General features: G+C 38.1%; 1 protein-coding gene and 1 long non-coding RNA gene across 2 annotated transcripts in view; both read right to left on the minus strand.

Annotated features, from left to right (window-relative positions):
• The window catches only part of LOC137972198 (calretinin-like), a 28,213-nt gene extending 6,567 nt beyond the window's left edge, over window positions 1–21,646 (minus strand). Inside the window, exons 1-6 of the mRNA XM_068819066.1 lie at window positions 21,385–21,646; window positions 14,066–14,133; window positions 7,150–7,242; window positions 6,127–6,210; window positions 4,149–4,205; window positions 3,518–3,595 (exon numbers count right to left, since the gene is read on the minus strand). Of these exons, the coding sequence (XP_068675167.1) occupies window positions 3,518–3,595; window positions 4,149–4,205; window positions 6,127–6,210; window positions 7,150–7,242; window positions 14,066–14,133; window positions 21,385–21,490 (486 nt within the window). The 5' untranslated portion in view covers window positions 21,491–21,646. The remainder of the gene's footprint in view (window positions 1–3,517; window positions 3,596–4,148; window positions 4,206–6,126; window positions 6,211–7,149; window positions 7,243–14,065; window positions 14,134–21,384) is intronic.
• LOC137972353 (uncharacterized) lies at window positions 9,141–14,035 on the minus strand. The gene is made up of 3 exons (XR_011117111.1): window positions 10,498–14,035; window positions 10,228–10,391; window positions 9,141–9,809 (listed from the first exon to the last, which is right to left on the minus strand). It is a non-coding gene; the product is annotated as an uncharacterized lncRNA (long non-coding RNA).
• Window positions 21,647–22,068: the final 422 nt, after the last annotated feature.

The raw sequence follows: 22,068 nt of genomic DNA on the forward strand, positions 1-22,068 counted from the left end.
CTTTCATTTGCAAAATCACGGCCACATAACTACTGAGAATGATTTTCCAGCTGTGTAAATGACATTTTGATATAAACTGATATAGATTTGAAAAAAGGTGGGCCGACGTTTTTCAAATTTACCGAAATCAATCCATTTCAATCCTCTCCAGTTTTGTCCATCCATGTCCCTACTTGGCTTCCCGGTGTTTTGTTGCAGTTCTTCTATAGTTTTGAACAGTTATTTTGATATTTTAGTTAATTCTACGACCATTCGATCAGTGCTGAAATTGCCTAAAATTGCGTGACCTAGCCCCTTTAATATGATTGCGATTTTCTTCGATCCGAGTCCGATGTTCATTGTAAATCAGTCCTTCTTATCGTGAGTCCCAATCGTGGAAGATCAGATGGATGACATACGAAAGTATGGAATTTCGTGCCTGAAACCCAACTGAACAGCTGCATGATGTTGGCGCAGAAAAATATCAAATTTTGATTTAATTGCTCTCCCGAGACTCCTTGAAAGTTTCAAATATACTGTATGTAGGTCGTGGATGTGAATCGCTCAACGAAGACTAATAAATCTCCTGCTAGAACTCTTGTTTATTGTTCATTACTTCTGTCGATCTAGTTATGTGATAATTGCACTGATCCAGTGAACACATATTTGAGTTGCACAGTAATTGTTGAAACTGTGATTGTTTCAGGAGTTTAGGCCTACCATTTTTTTTTTCAAAATCGGGGACACATTGTTTGGATACTCAATATAAAACAGTCAAGTAAAAAATGTCGTAAATACTCTCAGTTTTATCAGGAATAATACACAAACACCGGTGACAAACTGTTTTTTTTTTTTGAGTAATTAGAGTAGAGTAATTTACTCAGACTATTAATTTTTCCTTAGAATAATTTTTCAAAGCACTTGTCACATTTAAATCTTTCTTTCCTTACAATGAAAGACTTAGGACCGTGCCCAAACTAAGGTTTTATGTAGAGCTGCCTGTTGAGACTGCAATGATTTTTATATCTGAAAAACTAAAAGACGTTTGCATGACAGAAAAACTGAGCATTATTCCTGACAAAGTTAGACGAAATTGAATTACAACATGGACTATTTGCTTCTTTGCATACCAGTTTGTGTTGATAACGCAATGATGAAGCAATAATGTTCCTATTAAATTTATACATATATATGCACAGTCAAACATTGATTATTTGGACGTTAATTGCCACGATTTTTTTTCTGGTCAAAATGTGTTCGTGAATATTAATTAATAAGATTGAAAAATGCTACTTAAGAGCGTGTGTCACCTTGCTTTTTTTGTTGCTACTTAAAAGCACTTTCCTTCTGAAACTCATTGTTAGAGGTAAAGTACTGCAGATAATAAAATTATGAAATTCTGACTCCGAGTTGTTTTGTCGCTTAGTGAAATCCTATGCTATATTTACTAGTTCAGGCCCCAGTTTGCATCGATTTATTCCGATCTTCTCTCAGTCGTTATATTTATTGGGCAATAAATTTCCAACATCACTGCGATCGGGGTTTTTTCTCCTCGTTTGGTCACGACGAGGCATAATTTAGATGTTCTCTTTCCTGACACTGCGAATCACACAGTAATTTTCATATACGATTTTTTGTCGGAGTTTCAAGGTTCGCTTTATTTACATATTCAGTCTGGCATTTAATGCAATATGATTGGCTCATTCCGAGCATGCGCCTGCAAGTATTACAGGACTCTCTCTTTTCCCGCCTGGATTCCAGGCCCATCTTCAGGGCGGGGTAAGAGGGAGTCCTGGAACAGGACTAGGGTAATCAGGGCAAGATGGAGAGAAATTCGAAGGTTGCATGGAAGTTCAAAACGATGAAAAGTATTCAAGTATTTAATTTTCCAAAACAAAAGTTATGCGCTCAAAGGTGCGGCAGAATAAAGTTGGGGAAGAAAGCTATTGTAGAAATTATTTTATTAAGCAAAGTTTCTGCCATGCATTTCCTGTAATTCCAAAGGCACAAAATTACAGAGAATGTATGGAGACAAAAAAAGCAATGTTAAGGATTTCCAAAGAATACATACCAAGTCCAGTTCATCTAGTCAGTGTGAACTTGAACTTATTTGTTTGGTTTATGAAGGCGAAAGTCTATAATGTAGGGTCATGTACAGTATATTCTGGTTTGAATTTTGATACAAACCTTTGAATTTCTCGGCATGTTACCCTGATTACCTATGATGCACTCAAGAGCGTGAACTCATCTATTTAACAATTATTCCATGAGCGCGCGTTGGATATGAGATGGTAAATAGCCAACGAGGCTAACTAGTCTCATATCCAACAAGCGTGAATCGAATAATTGTTTTATTAAATTCCTTAAACTCCAAAACCTTCGAAGTACGATATACGAGTGAAAAAAGCGTGAAAATCCGAGCGAAATCGAAAAACCTTGATGAAGATGCGATAATGTGTAATACCTTGAGGTCAGACATACGTAGGCTCATCACAAAAACATTTCTTGCCTTCTCGCATACTTCTAAACGTCGGAATTGATCCAAACTTGCCGCAATTTTTTTTTCTTTTTTGGCTTTATTCGGAGAGAAATTTCGCTTTCCGGCGGAAAAAAAAAAAATTGGCTTTGCAACGCTAAGCGCAATCATTTACCATATAAAGTAACAAACTAAGGTATATGAGCTGATAACCGAGATTGAGTGAACCAATCAGAGCACGCGAAATGCATTATCCGAGGTTGAGAATTGAATACCAGTTGTTATTCAAGAGAGAGGTGTTTGTGGAAGCTAATGTCTCTAATTCTACGTAAACTCGTCATTGGTTCATACTGATTCGGTTTGCAGTTGAAGAGCTCACAATCAGTCGTGAGTTCGGACCAGCGGCTGGGTCTTAAAAACTCATCCTTTCATAACAAGCCTCTTGTCACAGAAAAACGCCGGTACTTCAATTCAAGATGATATTAATAATGAACGGCCACTACAATTTCGTGTAAAACAAACGTTTGAAGTATACTCTAAATAGCTGCATGAGAGTAGCTAAGAGCAAAGTGACTGACTTCACGCAAGAAAATTTTAATCTCATCGCTTACAAGGGAGTCTCTTTCGCTCTCAAAGCTTTAAGGAGCACTCTCATGCTACACTTGCTGCTTTAAGGTCAAAACGGGGTAAAAATTTAAATCAGTTCTAGGCTCACACGTACGACATTAATTCCTGAAGACCCACTGGAAAGATATGAAATATATTTATGGCAGAAAGAGCTATTCGTATTTAATTTTTGGCGACTGTCTTAAGATACCCGTCTCCAAACTTGAAAAAACTGGTGAGTCTTTTCAAGCTTCAATCCATTTCCATCCTCTCAAGCCGTGGCTGCAAACAAGCTTTGACGTACTTCAATGGTTCATTGCAATAAAACTACAGCATTATTTTTTGGTCTTCATTGATGAAAATATGTCTTTTAGTGTTTTGAGGTTTGACTAAAATTACGTGACACTATCCCTTTAAGAATAAATCTCTGTCTAGTCGTTCATACCATGAACATACCATGACAATGGCGTTTTCGTCAATCCAATCTGGAGTCAATTTTTTCCCTTCGCGACTGTGCAGGTCTGCCAGAAAACCCTGTGGGGAGAAAAACGAAATAAATAATAATCAGCAACAGGTGGTGCTTATCTCGTGGAAATCAGGAAAACTACTGGGTCAGAGCCTCTACCAAGGCTGCGAAGTCTTAAAAATGCAAAAACAGAGGTTACAGTTAGGGGCTAGGGATTTAAATCGATCCAGCTGATCCACGTGAGCCACCGATCCACCAGTCGCAGAACACCTGGTTCATTTATGTCATGAAGAGATTTATTTTATCGATATTGACTCCGGGAGACTCTGGGAAAATCCAAGTGCTCCGTTGCAGGAGTCAAACACCTACGACCTTCCGAATACAAGTTCGGATGCTTTACCACTGAGCTATATAGGAGACCTAACTGATTACAGTGTAATGTGAAGTGCTAGGTTATATATGAGACCCCTTAGAGCCAGTTTATTTATAAACCTTTTGTGTACAACTTAATTATCGCCTAATATTAAAATAGTATTTAGGTAGTATCTCTACGAGTGTGCTAATTTTACGACAAAACCGAGCACTGCAGGCAATAAAACCTAGCTAGAAACAAATTCTTACCCGAAGTTCATCGCTTTCTATGTATCCTGAATTATCCTGGTCGTAATGGTTCCAGACCTTAAAAGTTAAAAAGAAATTATTAAGAACAAGACGCCTGGAACGGCGTATCCGTGGGATGCACAAACAGTCAAAATAAATTGTCCAGTTACAGTGAACTAAAACTACGGGTAAACTTTGGAAAATGGCGAGAGATTACCATAAAGATAAATCTGTAATTTAACTAGAATTTATTTATTGTAAAAACATTTGTTAACCCTTTAAGACCCGAGGGGTCTAACAGACGATTTGACTGCTAAGACAGCTAGAATTAAACAAACTCTTTAGAATGGCCACACTTATCTTGAGTGAGTTCGTGTTTACTATCTTGCTGCCATAAACAATAATTATTATTGTCTTCGTCCGCTCAAAGTTTTTGGTTGTTATATCGCTTGTCTGATGACAATGTCAATTTCAAGAATTAACCTTAAAAATGAAACTGTTACATCATTCCATTTCACACAATCAGTACATCTCGAATAGTACATCCGTGTATAGGCCCCCAGGCGTCTTGTTCTATATTTAAATGATTGTAAAATCACTACCGTTCGCGGCCTGTAACTTCCATCTAACCCTCTTCCATCAATTGCATGCCTCATCCATTCCAAGAATGAGCTACAAAAGAAATTTTTGCTTCTTTACATCAAACTTTAAATGCAGCCGCCGTCCTCGAAATCACGCAAAATACGTTGAATACACTGTAAACAACGGCATTTACAATTGATTGTCTTCGTGGCGCATGGCCAAGGTGTGCCCTCTTCGCGCGAGAATACCTGAAGGCGAACTTGTAGCGGGAAAATTATCACACAACCGCGGCATTTTCTTTTTTAATTGATTTTTTTTGTATTTGGTTGTTAAAGGCTTCTTCCAAATGTTCTTTTCACGTTTTTGATTTCTACATAGGGAAGAATGGCGTTGAAATTCCCAAACAGTGCTTCCTTATAGCGAGTGTTTACTCAATGGCCAAATGAACACACTGGTTCGATTGACAAATGCTTGGCACGATGGCTCCTTGAACACACTGGTTCGATTGAAAAATGTTTAATTTGGAATCACTGAACAAACTGGTTCGCAAGAAACAGGTCAAGAAAAAAGTAAAATCGTTCTCTGGTAAAAAGTTTTGAAAAAACTATGAGCTTTCGACAGACTGAACTGCTGCCTTCAACGGATAAAAATGTGTGAAGCCTAAAAGCGAAAGAAATTTAAATATAACGAGCAGCAGTTCAGTCTGTCGAAAGCTCATAGTTTTTTCAAAACTTTTTACCAGAGAACGATTTTACTTTTTTCTTAACATGAATCCTGGTAACGGATCTTCAATATTTTTAAGAAACAGGTCAATTGGAGTATTTGTTCTATGCAATGAAGTTCATAGTGGAACACACAAGAATGAACCAAGATCTAGAAATAAGGTAGAAAATCTCCTTATCTCTAAAGCATGCTTTTGTCTAAGAAAAATCATCCGTCCACTTTATCAAATACTTTCAGATGAGACGTTTAATACTGTGCTCTGATCGCAAAATGAGAACTACGTCACGGTCACGCCGAGTGGTTAAAAGCGTTTTCAAAATGCCAGAGAGCTGGGGTAATTGTAGGTGTTCTAATAGCCGTAAGGGAGTTTGGAAATACTGAAGGGCACATTAAAATTTGATTATCCGATCGGAGCTTAATTCAATATTCGTGGAGTATGCACATTTGTGACTACGAAGAAGAAAAACAACAACAAAAAAGCAACTCGACTGGTTTTCTGAAAGTTTACGTCTCACTCTATTTGGATCTGAGCCTTGAAGTGAAATTTTGCATCAAGTGGTAGGTACAGGTTTCCCAATCCAACTTGCATTTCCAATAGAGATCTTTATTCTAAAAAGTTGTATTTTTGTTTAAAAGATGAGCCGGTGAGCTTGAGAAAAGTATGTGAGGATTGTTTCGGTATTTTCGCTCCTACCTTGAAAAACTCCACGCTTGTCAAGTTCACGTGATGTTGAAACTGGACCAAAAAGTTTTCTTCAGTGGGTAGGATCTTAGTCAGCTGTGGAAACAAATTATTCAAGAGTAAATCTTGATGTAGAACTACCTACAGAGGTTGCGGACAAGCAGGAACTACAAGCCACTCGGTTTTCGGATTTACATTAGGTAGATTATTTGGATTTGAGTGGAGTCAGAAGTCTATACGTAATGGGGAAGCAATTCACTGACGGACAAAAAATAGGTTAAGGACGGTGCCTACTATTGTTATTGCGCATACGTTCTGCAAAACTCCAGATACTCGGACTTCCTATCGGTGATGCTTACTAATGCAGAGATATTTTTGCGCGGTTTAAAACTATGCAGAGAAAGTATTATATCTTTGTAATTACTCCTGGTATCCAAAAAGAAAATTGGGGCTAACCATGCATTCTTTAGAGATAATTAAGCTTCAATTTGAAAAAGAACGCCACACATTGCTTAATATTTTAGAGCTTTTTACAAATATTGTTCACGAGTTATCTTTGAAAAATACGTGGTTACCCCCAATTTTCTTGTTGGATTTCAATAACACTTGTTAACATCTACCTTTCCTGCATAATCATAAATCGGGGCAAAAATACCTTTGAATTAGTAGGCACCGTCCTTAACACAATCGAACTTTCGTGAGGTCGAAGTTAACGAAGCTGATGGTGATGATAATAACGATGATGATGATGATGAAGAAGTATGACATCTTTAAAAACTGTGCTCCTCAAAATGCACTTTTTTGTCGCAGTAAAGTTGCATCAAGTTTTGTGCAATTTTAAATTTACGCGGCGACAAATCGCAGTGTAAAATCGTGCTAAAATCACATTTGGCTCACAAGACCGATTTGTTTTAATTGCAACTTCACAGGAGAAAAAAGTGGCATCGAGTTGCTGCAACGACACAAATCATACGGGTCTTTGACAATGACACTTAGCAATAAAATTTAAATTTGAAGTAATTACGTAAGATGTACCTCCTCCAAATCTAGTCTTCCATCATAGTTTACATCGTATTTTGATAGAATTTCCTTCTTCATCTTCGCAATCTCCTGTGGATCGAGCTCTTCCTATCGTAAAAGAAAAATGGAATCAAAGAAATTTTGACGATGGGAGAACACATAAATCCCCCCGTCTAAACGTTCCAACAGTGGCCAACATTTGGTTGTCATAAGAAGGGATAAAAACCGAGAGGAAGACGGTAGAATGGAAAATGTCATCCAGAAAAGATTGTCATTTTAATACCATTTAGGAAGCATTTTACGACCTTTTACCTGACACCTATTAGAGAAAGGCGCTAATAGGACATTTGCATAATGATGCTATTTGACTACAAGTTCCAGAATCCTTCTTGTTTTGCTTTTATCATGCTAATTAGAATCATTGTAAATTTTACCCCCCTGGGAATACAAAATTCAAATAAGAAAAGAAAAACAAACTGAATTCTGGTAGTTGTATTCATTACTATTAATATGCGCGTCGATCCCCTCGTGCATGGAGATGGTTGTGAAACTCAACAAATGCCTTAAGGCCCGGGCACATGGCTTCAACATTTGTTTCAACATCTGTTCGATTTTCTTGAACGATGTTGAGCGATGTTGAGCGGTGTTGATTGCTGGAGTGGGAAAACGGTTTGAACACGCCATGCAACATTTGCAAATCTCAAGAGGGACCTTGTATTCAGTCCCAGGCTGCAGCCGCGGTTGTTACTGTGGATACGGACTGGTCCGCGGTCTGAAGTTCGGCAAATTAGTCTTACCCATTTCTTTAAGCTTATCTACTGCACATTTATGTGAACTTTCATATTCTTCATAAAATTTAATTTATCTAACAATTATTTTCAAACAAGAAGAAATTTAAAAAATAAATTGTGTTTCGTTTCCGGACTGAGCAGCCCTGGGGATGACGAGAAATATGTCGTATTTGAGCTCGATCCCCTAGCCCGCTTCTTCCGTTGTAGGAGTTACCAGGAGTAACTATTGGATCCCTAGGCTTTTTCCATTTTTATTTTCGGATTGGCCCAACCCAGGCGGAGTGCGCAATGAGATCGCGTTGCATTTTGGTATTGGTATTTTCCAAGATGGCGGCGGGAGAGCTGTGAAGCGGTGAGTTATTGCATCCGTTTCCTTTGCCATTTAGCCCGTTCATTGTATATTTTCTTATTAAAATAACTAGGTAAACACTCGTTCTTTGGTATGCAATGGGTTTTGGCTAAAATCGATAAACACTGATTTTTTTTTTTACACGGCAGCGTAGCCTTGCTGATTTTTCTCTGTAATATGAGACCATTTTTGTAGGCCCTAGAAGTCGCTATTTCTGTTAGTTTAAACATTAAAAATGGTCTAAATGGCTTCTTTTATCTTTCCTCTACAGCTAGAGATAAACGCTCTCAAACGCTCTTAAAAGCTTCGCCAGATATAGCCGTTTTTGCTTAGTGGATTTATAAGCAAATATGGCCTCTAAAAGGCCTATTGTTGTAGGTGGCAACACGCCAGGCAAGCCTGCAAGTCAACGTTCATCGACGGAAGGAATGTCGAGAAAAAGTTTATTCCAAGAAGGAAATGAAGGAAATGAACCAAAAAAGTCATCGGGGAAACGAGAGTGGAATGATTGTGGCAAATAGAGCCGCCATGCCACAGAGAGGAGAGTTGACGGCCAGAGCTCAATTTCTTAGGGCACCAGTATAGTTGCCTCCTCCTCAGATGCAAGAGGAACACTGAAAAATTTATCAACCTTGTTATAGTAATAATAACAGAACTTTTTAATCCATGTAGATAAAATATTTATATTCTATGTTATGTTGACTAAACAGTCATGTTTAATTTAAATTCTGCACCATGTTCAACCAATTTAGATACTATGATCAAGAAAGCTTTCAGGCCATAAATTATTATTGACAGTTTGAGGCCATAGTAAACCAATGTAATGAAGCCATGCAGGCCACTTTTAAGGTCGTCATAAACAAGTAGCCACCATGAAAACTACGAAACGAATTTTTTTAAAGGATACCAGAAGTGATGGATCCTTGAGCAATGGATGTAAATACCGAGTTAGTTCACTGGCTATGTAGCATACTTTTTCATAATCTGATGATGACATTAAATATACAGCAATAGCAGATTTGTCATTTGTATTCTCCGGTTGTGCTTGAAGTCTAGCGTAAACAGGTCTGTTATGTTCATTAAGATATTCAAAAGTTTCCTGTAAACTGTCTTGCCTTGCTTTGGAATAACATGTTCCCATAACTTTAAAAGGCAAGCAGTGAGTTGTCACAATGTCATTTGGCTCATCAGAGTCAATGTTATTGTCTGACGTGTCGCTGTCAGCGACAGTTGTCTCAGAAACTGGAGGTGCTGCATAGTCCGCCTTCTGCACAGGGATGAGGGTCCACAAGACAGTATAAGGTTGCCTCCCACTTGTATCTGACAGTGAGAGTTGCACTTGTATGCCCCTCGCTGAATATCACCAGCTGCACCTTTTTGAACAACACCATCGAGGATATCTGAGCCTTTTTTAAAGCAGACCTTGACAAATTCTATTTCCATCACTGGAAAACAAGGAATTCTCCAGGAAAATGAAAAAAACCGATCAATCTGGATGATTTCACATGTCATCGCTTGACACCAGTTTCCATCAACTAAAAGGAAATTAATTGGTCATTAGGAATACACTCCTTTTCTTTATGAGAACGCTGAGGCCAAGATTGGACCAAAAATTCTAAAACATGTACTGTATGAAATAAGAACACACTTGCACTCAACCAAATTTAAGAACATTCCCATTAAAAAAGTGTAATCGACTGGGATAAATATGTTCTACAACCAGGATCCATTTGAAGAGTATGAAATAATTAGCAGAAAAAAACCTTTCTCTTTTGAAAAAAGCTTGTTTCATTGATTTTTTCTATTACTGATGAGATTGTAGCTTTTACTACTTTTAGGAATGAGTAACTAACATGCTTGAAAGGGCCACATGTTTCCAGTGAAGTATAGTGTTCACATGGTTGTCCCATTTACAATATCAGAAATTTGCTAAAGACTAGGAATGAAACATACCATGAAATTCTGAAGCGGACTCTGCAGAGCCTCTTTCCTGGCCATGTACACCTTTATCATCTTCAGTGGTTGTAAATGTCTACAATGCTTGGCTGCATAGTTTCGTAGCATCTTCCACCGAGATGTTTCGGTCCTCTGCTTTACTTTGCAGATTCTCTCTGTCTCTGTTTACGAGAGAAGTGAGGTAAATTTCTAGCTTAGTATAGTTACGGTTAGCTTGTCAAAAGCTGTAAGGAATTACTACAAATTTATATCGAATGTTTTTCTCACCTTTGCCTTCTTTCATCTTCACTTGCCTTAGCCGGCAAAGGTAAGCCATCGAAAACAACAAATGGTGTTATTCCATTTCCTTTGACTACACGTAAGTGTGCTCGAAAAATATCTCCGCACCTAAGTGGACAATAAGAACGTACAAGCCCTATGATGGAAACATAAAGGCCAGAAAAGTCATGAATCGTCAGTGAAATTTCACCTTTCTCGATTTCCATTGAGACATTGACACATATAAAGCCTTATGCAGCCAACAGGGGGCATCGATAGCTGCTGTTTTACCAAAAAAGTCACGGAACTGAACTTGCTTGCCGTACTTTTTTAGAAACTGCCACAGATTTTTAATCCCCATTACGCATTCACGTTCACGTCCACTTCGCTTACCCTCGCACAGGAGATGTTCACTCGACCGCATACAAATGAAGCGATTTTGAATTATTCCCATGACGCAAAGCAATCCCAGTACGGACACCGCCTGGGCCCAACCAACATTACTCTTGGAAAATCCAGTCAGTGCCTTCAATACCACCCAACTAAGTGTTTTTGTGTAACACGTATCACAGACAACCCAGTCTACGCTTACGGAACGTCTAGTTGGACGAAACTCACAGCTTGTTGTGCTTGCGTTGCGTCCCGTTTTCACACAACGCAAGCGAGCGCAATACTTGCGTCAGGCCCGTTTACACGGTGAAATAAGCACTCTGGTGCTTGCATTTATGCTTGCCCTTGTCCTTACGTCGCTATTGAAAACCAGGCTTTAACCCGAGGACCAAGTCTCATATGGATATTATTCAGTTTGCGCTGGTTCATATATTTCCCCAACACAATATACTGCAACCGAGGCATTAAACACACATTACAAACGGGCTTAAAGCATTAAAATTACTTGAAGTATATTTTGGATGCTGCGAAAAAAAAGAATGTAATCGTTGTTAAAAAGGGACAGCTTCTAAAGATAAGGGTTGAGTGCTGGAAACCATACTCGTAGTCAAGTGCAACGGGTCAATTGGGTGTAATTTAAAAGGGAGAACGATGACAACGAAGACTATTTTAAGTGTATTTGTTTCCGGTAAAATCCGTTTTCAGGTTGAATCCGTTTTTACCTATAGTAGGTTAAATTGGTGATCCTCAATTTATAGGTTTAATATGCACTCAGATTGAGAAACATTTTTTGGAGCCTAAATTAAGCCTAGTGAAAAACTAGGGTCAGGTTAGGATTAGTTTTAGTTGTTATACATTGATATCAATTGACTTATTATACTAGTAATAGTTTTCAACGTGACTACATCTGCCCCCGCCTACGATAGTATGAAAGGCAGCTGAGTTGAGTTTAAATTATATGCTGAACATGTCGCCCCAGTATCCGATCTGCGTCTGACAAATCGTTGCCCCTGTTTCTGATTTGTGTCCGGACAAAATCAGTTTCTGAGCCAAGAAAACAGATTTCCATCAGATTTGCTTCAATATTTGATTTTTCAATCGCTAACCCGAAAAGCACTTTGGTTTTTCTTGCCATGTGGGAGCCCGACCGACACCTTCTGTATATTTGGTCAACTTCAGTCCAAAATATCCTAGGGAGCCTGATCTTCACAAAATGATGGGCAAACTATTGCTGGTTTTCACTCACGTGATCAACAGCCATGTTTTTCAATGAAACAAAACGAAGCGTTTGCATAATAATAGAGTTAAATTCCCGGAGGATTTGGTCGGGGCGCCAGCATGGCCGCCTTTTCTTTGTTTAGGGCACCAACATGGCGGTCGTGACGTCATGTGAAAACCGAGAATTCCATAACAGTGCTCCGCTATAAAAAAAAGCACGCTTGCCATAATTTGTGCGCGGCGAAGACAACTCAAGTTTAGCCTCTTCGTTTCTTAAGTTGTACTGCGTACTGCGGGTACTGAATAATTTTGGAGGTACGCTGGGGTGAGTCCACTGATTGTCTGAAACATTAATATGGCTTTAATATAGCCTTGATGAATCCTTTCAATTTCTTCTGGTTGAGGCAAGACGTGATTTACATTTATAATTTATTTTGCATTCTGTAACATGTGGAATTCTTTTATTGGGCTCCTGCGGCAAGACCCCCGGCTAAAGTGTGGAGTATTCATATGTTGGCTGCTTAAATGATCCATCACCGGCACAGGGGTTTCTGTGATCCGGAGATGTTTGTACCGCGGTAAATGTGCCTCTTAGGCAGACTTTTTTTCTATGTTAAAAGATTGCTTTTATTTGCACATAATTGTTATCATTCCTCGCGGGGTTTCTGACGTGGTATACATACATCTAATTGAATGGTCGAACGTATAATACGCGCGTTTATTTTGCGAGTTGCTTGGGGTGAGGAAAACTAGGAGCAACGAGCAAAATATTCGCACTTGTTATATATTAAACATTTCAATAAGGGATTTATTGTTCCACTATTACGCCATTTTCTAGCATTAATAGACCATTTTACAGTTGTTTGCTTAGTTACCTGGCCTATGAATGAAAGTGAGGCTAGAGTTACTTAGAGTTAAATTCCAACTAATTATCAGGAGAACAAAACATTAGCATAAGAAAAGCAGAGAGGTCTGTATCATAACAAGGTCAACTCCGACCTCACTTTCATTTAAAGGGCAGCTAACTAAGCATATAACTGTAAAATTGGCTTCTTCCTTCATTGACTGAGGCGCGTACGAATGGAAATTCACTTGCCAAGTTGTTATCGGACCGTTCAATAAGCCAATCATATTCAAATGAGTAGTTTAAATCAACCAATTACAACCTTTATTTCCATCACCATAGAAACAGTGTACAGACTCCTAAATTGGGGCTTTCTTTCTTTCTTTCTTTCTTTCGTTCTTTCAGAGCGACGTTAAACAATTTGCACCTCCTTTGTCAATCTTTTCATGCAAATTTTCCTTTTCTTTCATAACTAGGCTCTTCTTGTTTTCTCGGAAATTGTAATTTTTATGATTAACTGGTAAGAGGACTTCGCGTCCCCAGGAACCCATGACCCGGAGCCTACAACTCTACTGTGTTCGTGTCACGGCGTTTTCACAGACCGATTTATTGAATTTCCCGCTAATGAGACGCCCACAGGAGCTCGATGACCAATTACAAGAAATTAAGCTGACGTCATAGGGTCACCGAACCGGAACTGCCTTTGTGTTTTTCCGGAAAAGATAGTCTAAAAATAGATCGGTCTGTAAAGATGCCGTTACATAGGTCCAGTATGGGAGCTGTAGGCTCCGGGTCATGGGTTCCTGGCGTCGCCCAATTTGGTCTGTAATCATGCTCGTGATAAACAAATGGGACTCCCGCTGTCCGACTTTGTTATCACTAGTATGATTACTGACCGAATTGGACTCCACTCAGTCGTATTACCATAACTAATTGGTTTCTGAGAAAAACCTTCGTGGCAGAACTGAAGTATATCCACCCTGAAGTATATTCCCACCCTGGTCAGACTTTTTCTCTGTCCTTGAGTGGGCCCAATGCCATTATATTAGGGCTAACGCTCACATCGTTTACATGGGTAGAAAACTAGCACGTCACATTACCCTCTCCAATAGCTAATTATATTACCTTATTACTTTCTTTCCCGAGGGTCTTCAGAAATTCGTCTAATTCTCCGGCTTCGATATACCCGTTACCTGAAACACGAAGAAAGTTACCCGTATTTTCAAAATCTACAATTTTCTTATTAAACAGTCAGCTAAGTGACCAAATTCCAAGTAATTCAATGCCGTAAATATTCTTGGTCTTTGGCCATTTCAAGTTAATCAAAAACATAAAAACTGTGGCTTTATTAAACGGTCAGTTTTTACTGATATATATTTATCTTACTATTTTTATCTTATTTTCTCTAGTTACCAGTTCTCTAAATTTTATATATATCATATTTGAACTTGTTCAACCGTCCTTTCTGAAGATGTATGTTGTAGCATACGAAACGTCAAGTCAAAAGTTAAATGCGCTTTGTCATTATGTTTGTAGCCGCTGTTTTTTTTATGTTTTTGTAATTCAATGTGTTCGATGCGTAGCCCTGTGGTGTATGTGGCTCTATAGCTACAGCGAATCTGATGCGACTAAACATTCGACACAGCGAGAAATGTGTACAGTGACCACAACAGAACGTTATACAAGATTGACAAACAGTGACAGAATTTATACTAGATGGCGACGAGTAACTCGTCTAGGACGTATTATTAAAAACTGGATCATTGGATAATGCAATTCGAGAGTTTGGATTGGCTAAGCCATCATGGGTTATGAACCATTATACCATGATCTACAAACACGGCAAGCATATGCGTGATTTTTTGGACCTTTTTATTTTTATTGTAGTCTAGTTTTCTATATTTTGGGGCGTTTTTAATAAAACAATTATTCCACTCGCGCTTGTTGGATATGAGATGATTATAGCCAACTCGGCGCTACGCGCCTCGTTGGCTATCTATCATCTCATATCCAACACCCGCTCATGGAATAATTGTTAATTATCCGTGTTAGACTCATACTATCAAAGTGAGTTAAGACTTAGATCATCTGAATTATGAAGGTTACAAAAAGCAGTAACGAAAGTAAATCATTATGATTTCGAGTGCAATTTGGAATAAATCAACGAGTATCTTTTTCAAAGACGAAGAAAATTGCACGATCCCTAACGAGAGTGCAATTTGCACTATCTGATTTTTTTTAAAGCGCTTATTTATTCCGAATTGCACAAGAAAAAACGTGCGATTACTTGATAATGATAATGATAATGGTAATGATAATGATAATGATAATGATAATGATAATGATAATGATAATGATAATGATAATGATAATGATAATTATAATAATGATGATAATGATAATAATGATCGATGAACTTAAGATCTTTGCTGCCTCCGCACCTAAGCTTAACACCGTGATGAAATCAGCAAGATCTGCAATGCAAAATACCGGCGTGGACTGGAATCCGAAGAAATGCTCTGTTGTACATAATTAAGAGAAGAGTGAAGGTAGAGGAGGCCGACAGCTTGGCATGTGACGAGGCATCAGTGATCAAATGTCTATAAAAGGGAGCTCAGTATACATTTCTGGGCGTGTTGTAAAGCACAATACAAGAAGATCAGATAGCTTTTAAACTTGCCGCCGAGTTGTACCTGAACAGAATGTACATCATATGGTCCAGCCCGCTCTCTGATTTCAATCGCATCGTAGCCTCCATTCAGTACGCCTTACCTGCCTTGACTTACTTGATGGGGACATAACACCTTCCCATCACAGAACTTCAACGTATTGATCGTGAGATGCGCAAGATCGTCGTAGAGCAAGGAGAAAAGCACCCGCTGGGCTTAACTGCCTTATGTCATCTTGCAAGGCAGTGCGGAGGACAAGGTCTGCGATCCGTCGAGGCCGAGTACAAGACGATTAAGATCAAAGGAGCAATCAACCTGTTCAAGAACTAGGATCCAACCATGGGGCTGGTGCACCAGGTTGAAGACCGCTCAGTAAAGCTGGGATATTGTTCTATTGCTAAGGAGGCTTTGAAGTATGGGCAAGAGCTTGGAATAAAGCTAAATTTGGTGCATCCTAACCATACATGCTGTACTGAGGATGGAAATGAGATCCCAGGTACAAAGATCAAACAGCAGTTTAAACGAGCTCAGCAAGAAAAGCTGAAAGAAGACGTGCGGAGTTGGCGCGGGGAAGCTGATCGTTTCGAGATGGAGTGACCCCGAGCTGAGTTACGGGTGTTTTGACTGACTTAGTAAGTGGAAGCTGTGTCCAACACATGTGATTGCCGGTACCTATGGGCTTACGAGCAGATGCTCAATACACGAATCTATCAGAGTAAAAAGACAAGAACTGCTACGGAGCGTGACGTGCAATGCAGACTCTGCGGCAAGGTGCAAGAGTCGGTAGTACATATTCTGGCTAAATGTTCAGCGCTTGCGCAGAGCGAATATCTCCTCAAGCATAATTCTGTGCTGAAGATTCTGTTCTTTGAGTTGCTCCATGATCTAGAACTCGTGGATACTGTACCACATTGGTACTCCCCGATCGAACCAGAACCTGTCTACGAAAGCGCAGATGCAAAAGCCTTTTGGGATGTCCCGCTGTACGCAGAACACGCGGTAGTGAGAGCCAACCGGATAGATGCTGGGGTTGTAGACCACAAGCGGAAGATTGTCACCATCTTAGAGATGAATTGTCCATGGGTGGACAACAGAGCTGCGAAATACCAGGATAAGACAGAGAAGTATGCCCCCTTGCGGCTGGAACTAAAACAACATTTCAAAGGATACCAGATAGACCAGCACAACATCATCCTTGATGTACTGGAAGGATACTCCAAAGGACTCGAGAGAACTGTTAGGAATAACTGGATGGAAGAGTAAAGAAGTCTTGATAAAGATGCAGAAGTCGGTGCTAGCTTCAAGTTTGCAAATTGCCCACCACTTCAAAATGACATAAGATGAGACACTAGTGGAGCATTTTCTAAGTATTTTAATGTGATATCTCAGACAAGTAGATTTGAAAGGTTTTTTTTTTCCCAAGCTCTAAGTTTAGCTCTAAGCTCTAAGTTTCTACAATTAATTCTCTTATTTCCCGTTGGTCATTTACCATTCATAAGTTTACAATGATATATAAAAATAATAATAATAATAATAATAATAATAATAATAATAATAATATATTAATTTATAGTGCGCTTTTAGCATAAAAATGATCAAAAGTGCATTACAATAATACAACCTTTAAATATTATAATTTACTAAATATATACACACTAATCGTAAATGGTTTGAACCCAGGAGTCATATCATAATTAAGTAAAGTACGATCGTCCGGGTAAGTGTAGTCCTGAGAAGGACTGTTTGAGATGACATCGACTGTAGACGTCTACATTGACTTGATGATGACATGACATTGAGATGACATTGACTGTAGACGTTTCGATAGCGTTTCGATAAGGTTTCGTTGGCGTTTCGATCCGTCTATAGACCTATAGAAAGATAGAAACGCACCTATCACTGTTTAGACTTCCCAACCAATCACATCCAGGCCCAAGTGACAGTGGACCAATAACATCACAAATAAGTTGACCGATGACATCTACGACCGGAGTTCTTATAGTATCTACTGACGTTACACAAATCATTTGACTCTGAAGGTGACTTCCGCTCAGGTTGTCGAAACGTCAGTCAATGTCATCTCAAACAGTCCTTCTCAGGACTACACTCACCCGGACGATCGTACTTTTCTTAATGATGATATACATGCTAACAACAAATTTTACAACTAAACACTAATTTTTTACAAAAGCTGGTACGTCTTGATAAGACTCAGTAAGATAAAAAAACTAAAGAAAGCTTATTTAAAAAGATATGTTTTGAGGCAAGACTTGAAAGTTGAAAGAAAACTTATGTTACGCAGGCTAACCGGGAGCGCATCCCAAAGTGTTTGAGCAGATGCACTGAAAGACCAGTCACCAAAAGACCTTTTTCATTTAATTTCTCCGCTGGGTGCAATAAAAGCGTGCCTGAATTAAGGCGCAGTGAATAGCGTGCGTGCTTCCTTACCTTAATTAAATTATTATTATAACCTGGCCCACACCATTAAGAGCCTTGAAGGTTAACTTTAGATTTTGAAATGAATTCTATTTCTGACTGGGAGCCATTGCAATGCTTTTAAAATGGGTGTAACATGATCGAATTAGCGACTCGAAGTCAGCAGCCTAGCCGCGGCTTCAGTGAAGAACGCCGCGGCTAGGCTGCTGATCGACTTCAAGTGACTTTCTGCTTTTTATCTATTTCATAGGAAGGTAATCCATAAAGAAGTCCATTACTGTAATCAATTCTACTGGTAACAAACGCATGCAAAACTGTTTCTAATTTATCTCTTGGTAGATTTTTACTTATTCGCTTAATATTGTGTAATCCGACAATTAATGCACTACAAGACCTAGAAATATGAGTCGACAGAGAAAATTTAATCAAACCAGCAGCCTACAATGCTAAATTACGCACCTCAAATACAGGCTTAATGTCTGATGTGCCAATTGTACTATACATGCAAAAATGTCACCTTTATTGCACTAATTTCACTTTTCTGCACTCTGTCTTGGAATAATTGACGTGCCCTCAGCCAATTAACACGGCTGAAATGTTTGCATGTACATTAGTATAAAGCTTAAACGGCCTGGATTTGCATCCATAAAAAAAATTCAAAATTCAAAATTCATCTGGAGCTAGTCATTTCTGGACTTCATAAAGACCAAGAATAAAGTAAAATATGAACATGGAATCATAAAAACAAAATTGGAGCTATAGCGAGTCTTATCATCATTTACCCACGGCAATAATCGCAAGTATCCGAAAAGGATTTCACCACCTGTCTTTTTTCGTATTTTGTGGCCTTTCATAGAGTCCTGTATTACCATGGGCTTATCATATCATGACATTTATAACGTGCAGAGAAAGATATATTATAATATTTTCTGCGGTGCGGACCTTGCATAAACATTTTCAAACGATACACTGACCGTGACGACAAAAAAATAATAATTTCTTTCTCAGTACAACCGAATGGTTCCATAAATCTCTTATCTTTTTCTGAAAACACATTGAAGAAGTAGGTAAGCTGTGTGACCACAGTTGAATATGCATGTAAAAACTTAAAATGAAATTTCTTTTTTATTTCAAGTTATTAACTAAAATTGTTCCTTACATTAGGCTCACAACAATTGCGCAAATAATCAGGAAAGTTTAAGAAAAACCTCGATCATCGAACAATCGACAGCAGAAGGGAACAAGAACACAACATAAAAGAAAGACAAAATACTTAACAGTAGCACAATATAACTACAACGAATTGTCCCTCTATCGAACTTTTTTAGGCTACAAACGAATGAGGTTTTCGATCATCATGCCACGGTAATGGCCTCAAGATATTTCGCTGTGTCTGAGTGATATCTAATGACGAAACCAATTGTCATTTACACTCTTTAAATTAGCACAATTATGGCTTGATGGCTGTTGAACAGGCTAAATGTATTTAAAATGTTTTACATCGTCGAAAGGTTGCTTTTGTTAAAAGACATGCAAGAAGCAATTAGGAATTAAGTTTCTCGTATCATATCGTTAATATTCCTCGGGTTCATTCACCGTTAATTGCTTAGCGCAATCAATATTTTTCTCCAACAACTCATTGCAAAAACTATTTAATATTCAGGACACCTGCTACTACCTGACAAAAATAAAACAGAAGATTTTTGTTCGCGTTATTAACTGGGCGACAGCTGACCCAGATACCTTTATTAAATGCCATCGTAATTGTCAGTTCGTTGGCTTGACTGATTCTAAGATAGAACAAACGCTGTGATTGGCCAATGATTGGCCCACTAATTTAAAGTTTGTAAGGTTCAGTGATACAACAAATATCTTACAAACCTCGTTGTTCAATTCAGAAACAATTGAAGAGGAGAAAACGTTAGCCGAAACGTTTAATAGAATCCGAGAGAGCGAGCCGCAATTAAATGCGTGCATGCATGCATGCAACAACTCTAAACCAAATTGAAAGAAATTTGTTAATTAGTTTTGCCCCAATTGCCAGAAAAGCGTATGAATAGGCCTTTTTCGAAGCCTATTACATGTGCATGACAAAATCTTTGGCTTATTTTGGTATTAAAATGGGCATATCATAAAGAGATGGAAATAAAATGAAAAAAACCAGGTGAATCGAAGATTCGTTCACGTAAATGAGTAAATAAACAAATAAATATATTAAGAACTAACAATTGAGCGTATGAGAAAATTTCAGATTGAATGAACGAACGAACGAACAAACGGAAGAGCGAATGAGTGAATGGAAGAATAAGTGAATAAGTAAATACAAAGTGTTTACAAAGTATGACCAAAACGAGTCTTTTAACATGAATTATTTAAATGTTTGAAGGATGGGCAGGCAGAGAGGCTAAAATTAACTTGGAAGGATAGCTTTCATTGCTGTTTAAACAAAAATAAAGGACTTAATACGCGGTGTATTTAACTCCTCTTAGGTAAGATAAACCTATTTTGGATCTATGATACCAAATAAACGTAACTGACAGACTTTTTCCGCAAGGGAAACTGCAAGGTTAAAAAATACATATGTATAATTTTACACAACGCCCACAATATCGCATGTGATATGTTCATTCAAGCAATTTTCTTTTCATAAACTCGCCACGCCATGATACAATATTTCTTGACTGCAGAATTGAAAAGTTTAAAAAAAAATTAACATAATATTTGCCCTTTAATTCAAATTTGAGCAACTAAATACAACCTCGAAACTTCAACCACCTGAAAGAACCATTACTCACTAGTGAGCATTGCTTCGGTAAATAGACTGAAATTTCTCATCTTTAAATGTTTAATACTTTAAAAGCGGAGAAATCACTTAGCGTTGCAAATTCACGGTTTTTTAAATATAAAAAACAAGGCCTTTATGTACTTGAACAGAAAATTATCATAAACGGCTATCGTTGCGAGTTCCGCTTTAAAATTGTAAAATTTCACAGTTTATTTGGTTTTGTGAAGCAGTAGATTATTTTATTACTTAAAAACACAACATTAAAGAAACCTGAAAGTCAAACGAAGCCAAAGAACAACAAAAACTATCGTAACTATCGGTGATCTTTTCGGCAAGAAAGATTTTCCAAATTGTAACAAATGCAAGTTTTCACTTTCTATTCACTAATCCAGTGTCAGGAGTTGCCTATCTATAATCTTCTAAAATATAAAACAACACCCAGACTCAGGCTGTCCGTTGCAAAAACTAACATCCATTTCAATATCAAAACCAATTTACCACTTTTTAAGGTGGCGAGAGAAAAAAAAACATTGAAATATTACAATCCACCTTACCATCTTTATCAAAAGACTTGAAAATTTTCAAAAAATCGCTTGAGGAGATTTGAGCCTTTCCTTGGAAAGACGTTACGTAGGGTTTTGCTCCACTATCTGAGGCCATCTCTCTGGAACTCGCGAAAATGAATTGTAAACACTCTTCGTTGGTGTCTTAAAAGACTTTTGGATAAATTATGCAGGCTCAAGCAGCTTTCCGATGACAGTTGCACTAATTATTTTTATTGTTTGCAAACCAATGCGTCCGGTAAGTTCACAAGTCGATGTTGTTTTGAATAATATTCCTTGGGATGTATTAATATCCTATTTCCCCTGATTTTAATTGGCTCAACGTTGGAGATAAACTCGTCCATTTTGAATTCTGTCATGTCAGTTTTGAAAATGAACTTGAAAAGTCTCCCGATGACTTAATTGAGAAATATGTCCTCTCGCCTGGCAGGTAATACGCAGTAAGCTCCAGAATTTACATACAAATTACTTTCTATTTAAAACATTATTTTTTCCTCTGGCAATGGATCACACCTTATGGTAGGAAGTTAAAACAAGACTTGAAATGTTAAATTTTTGTGTTTTTACACGGAATCCGATCGATTTTAAATGATTGCTATTTAGCACAAAAATACCGTTTAAATATCGAGATCGTCATACTAATGAAGAAGAGAAACGCATAAGAGCTGTGGTGTG

The sequence above is a fragment of the Montipora foliosa genome, chromosome 1, assembly GCF_036669935.1.
Source record: "Montipora foliosa isolate CH-2021 chromosome 1, ASM3666993v2, whole genome shotgun sequence".
Taxonomy (NCBI): Eukaryota; Metazoa; Cnidaria; class Anthozoa; order Scleractinia; family Acroporidae; genus Montipora; species Montipora foliosa.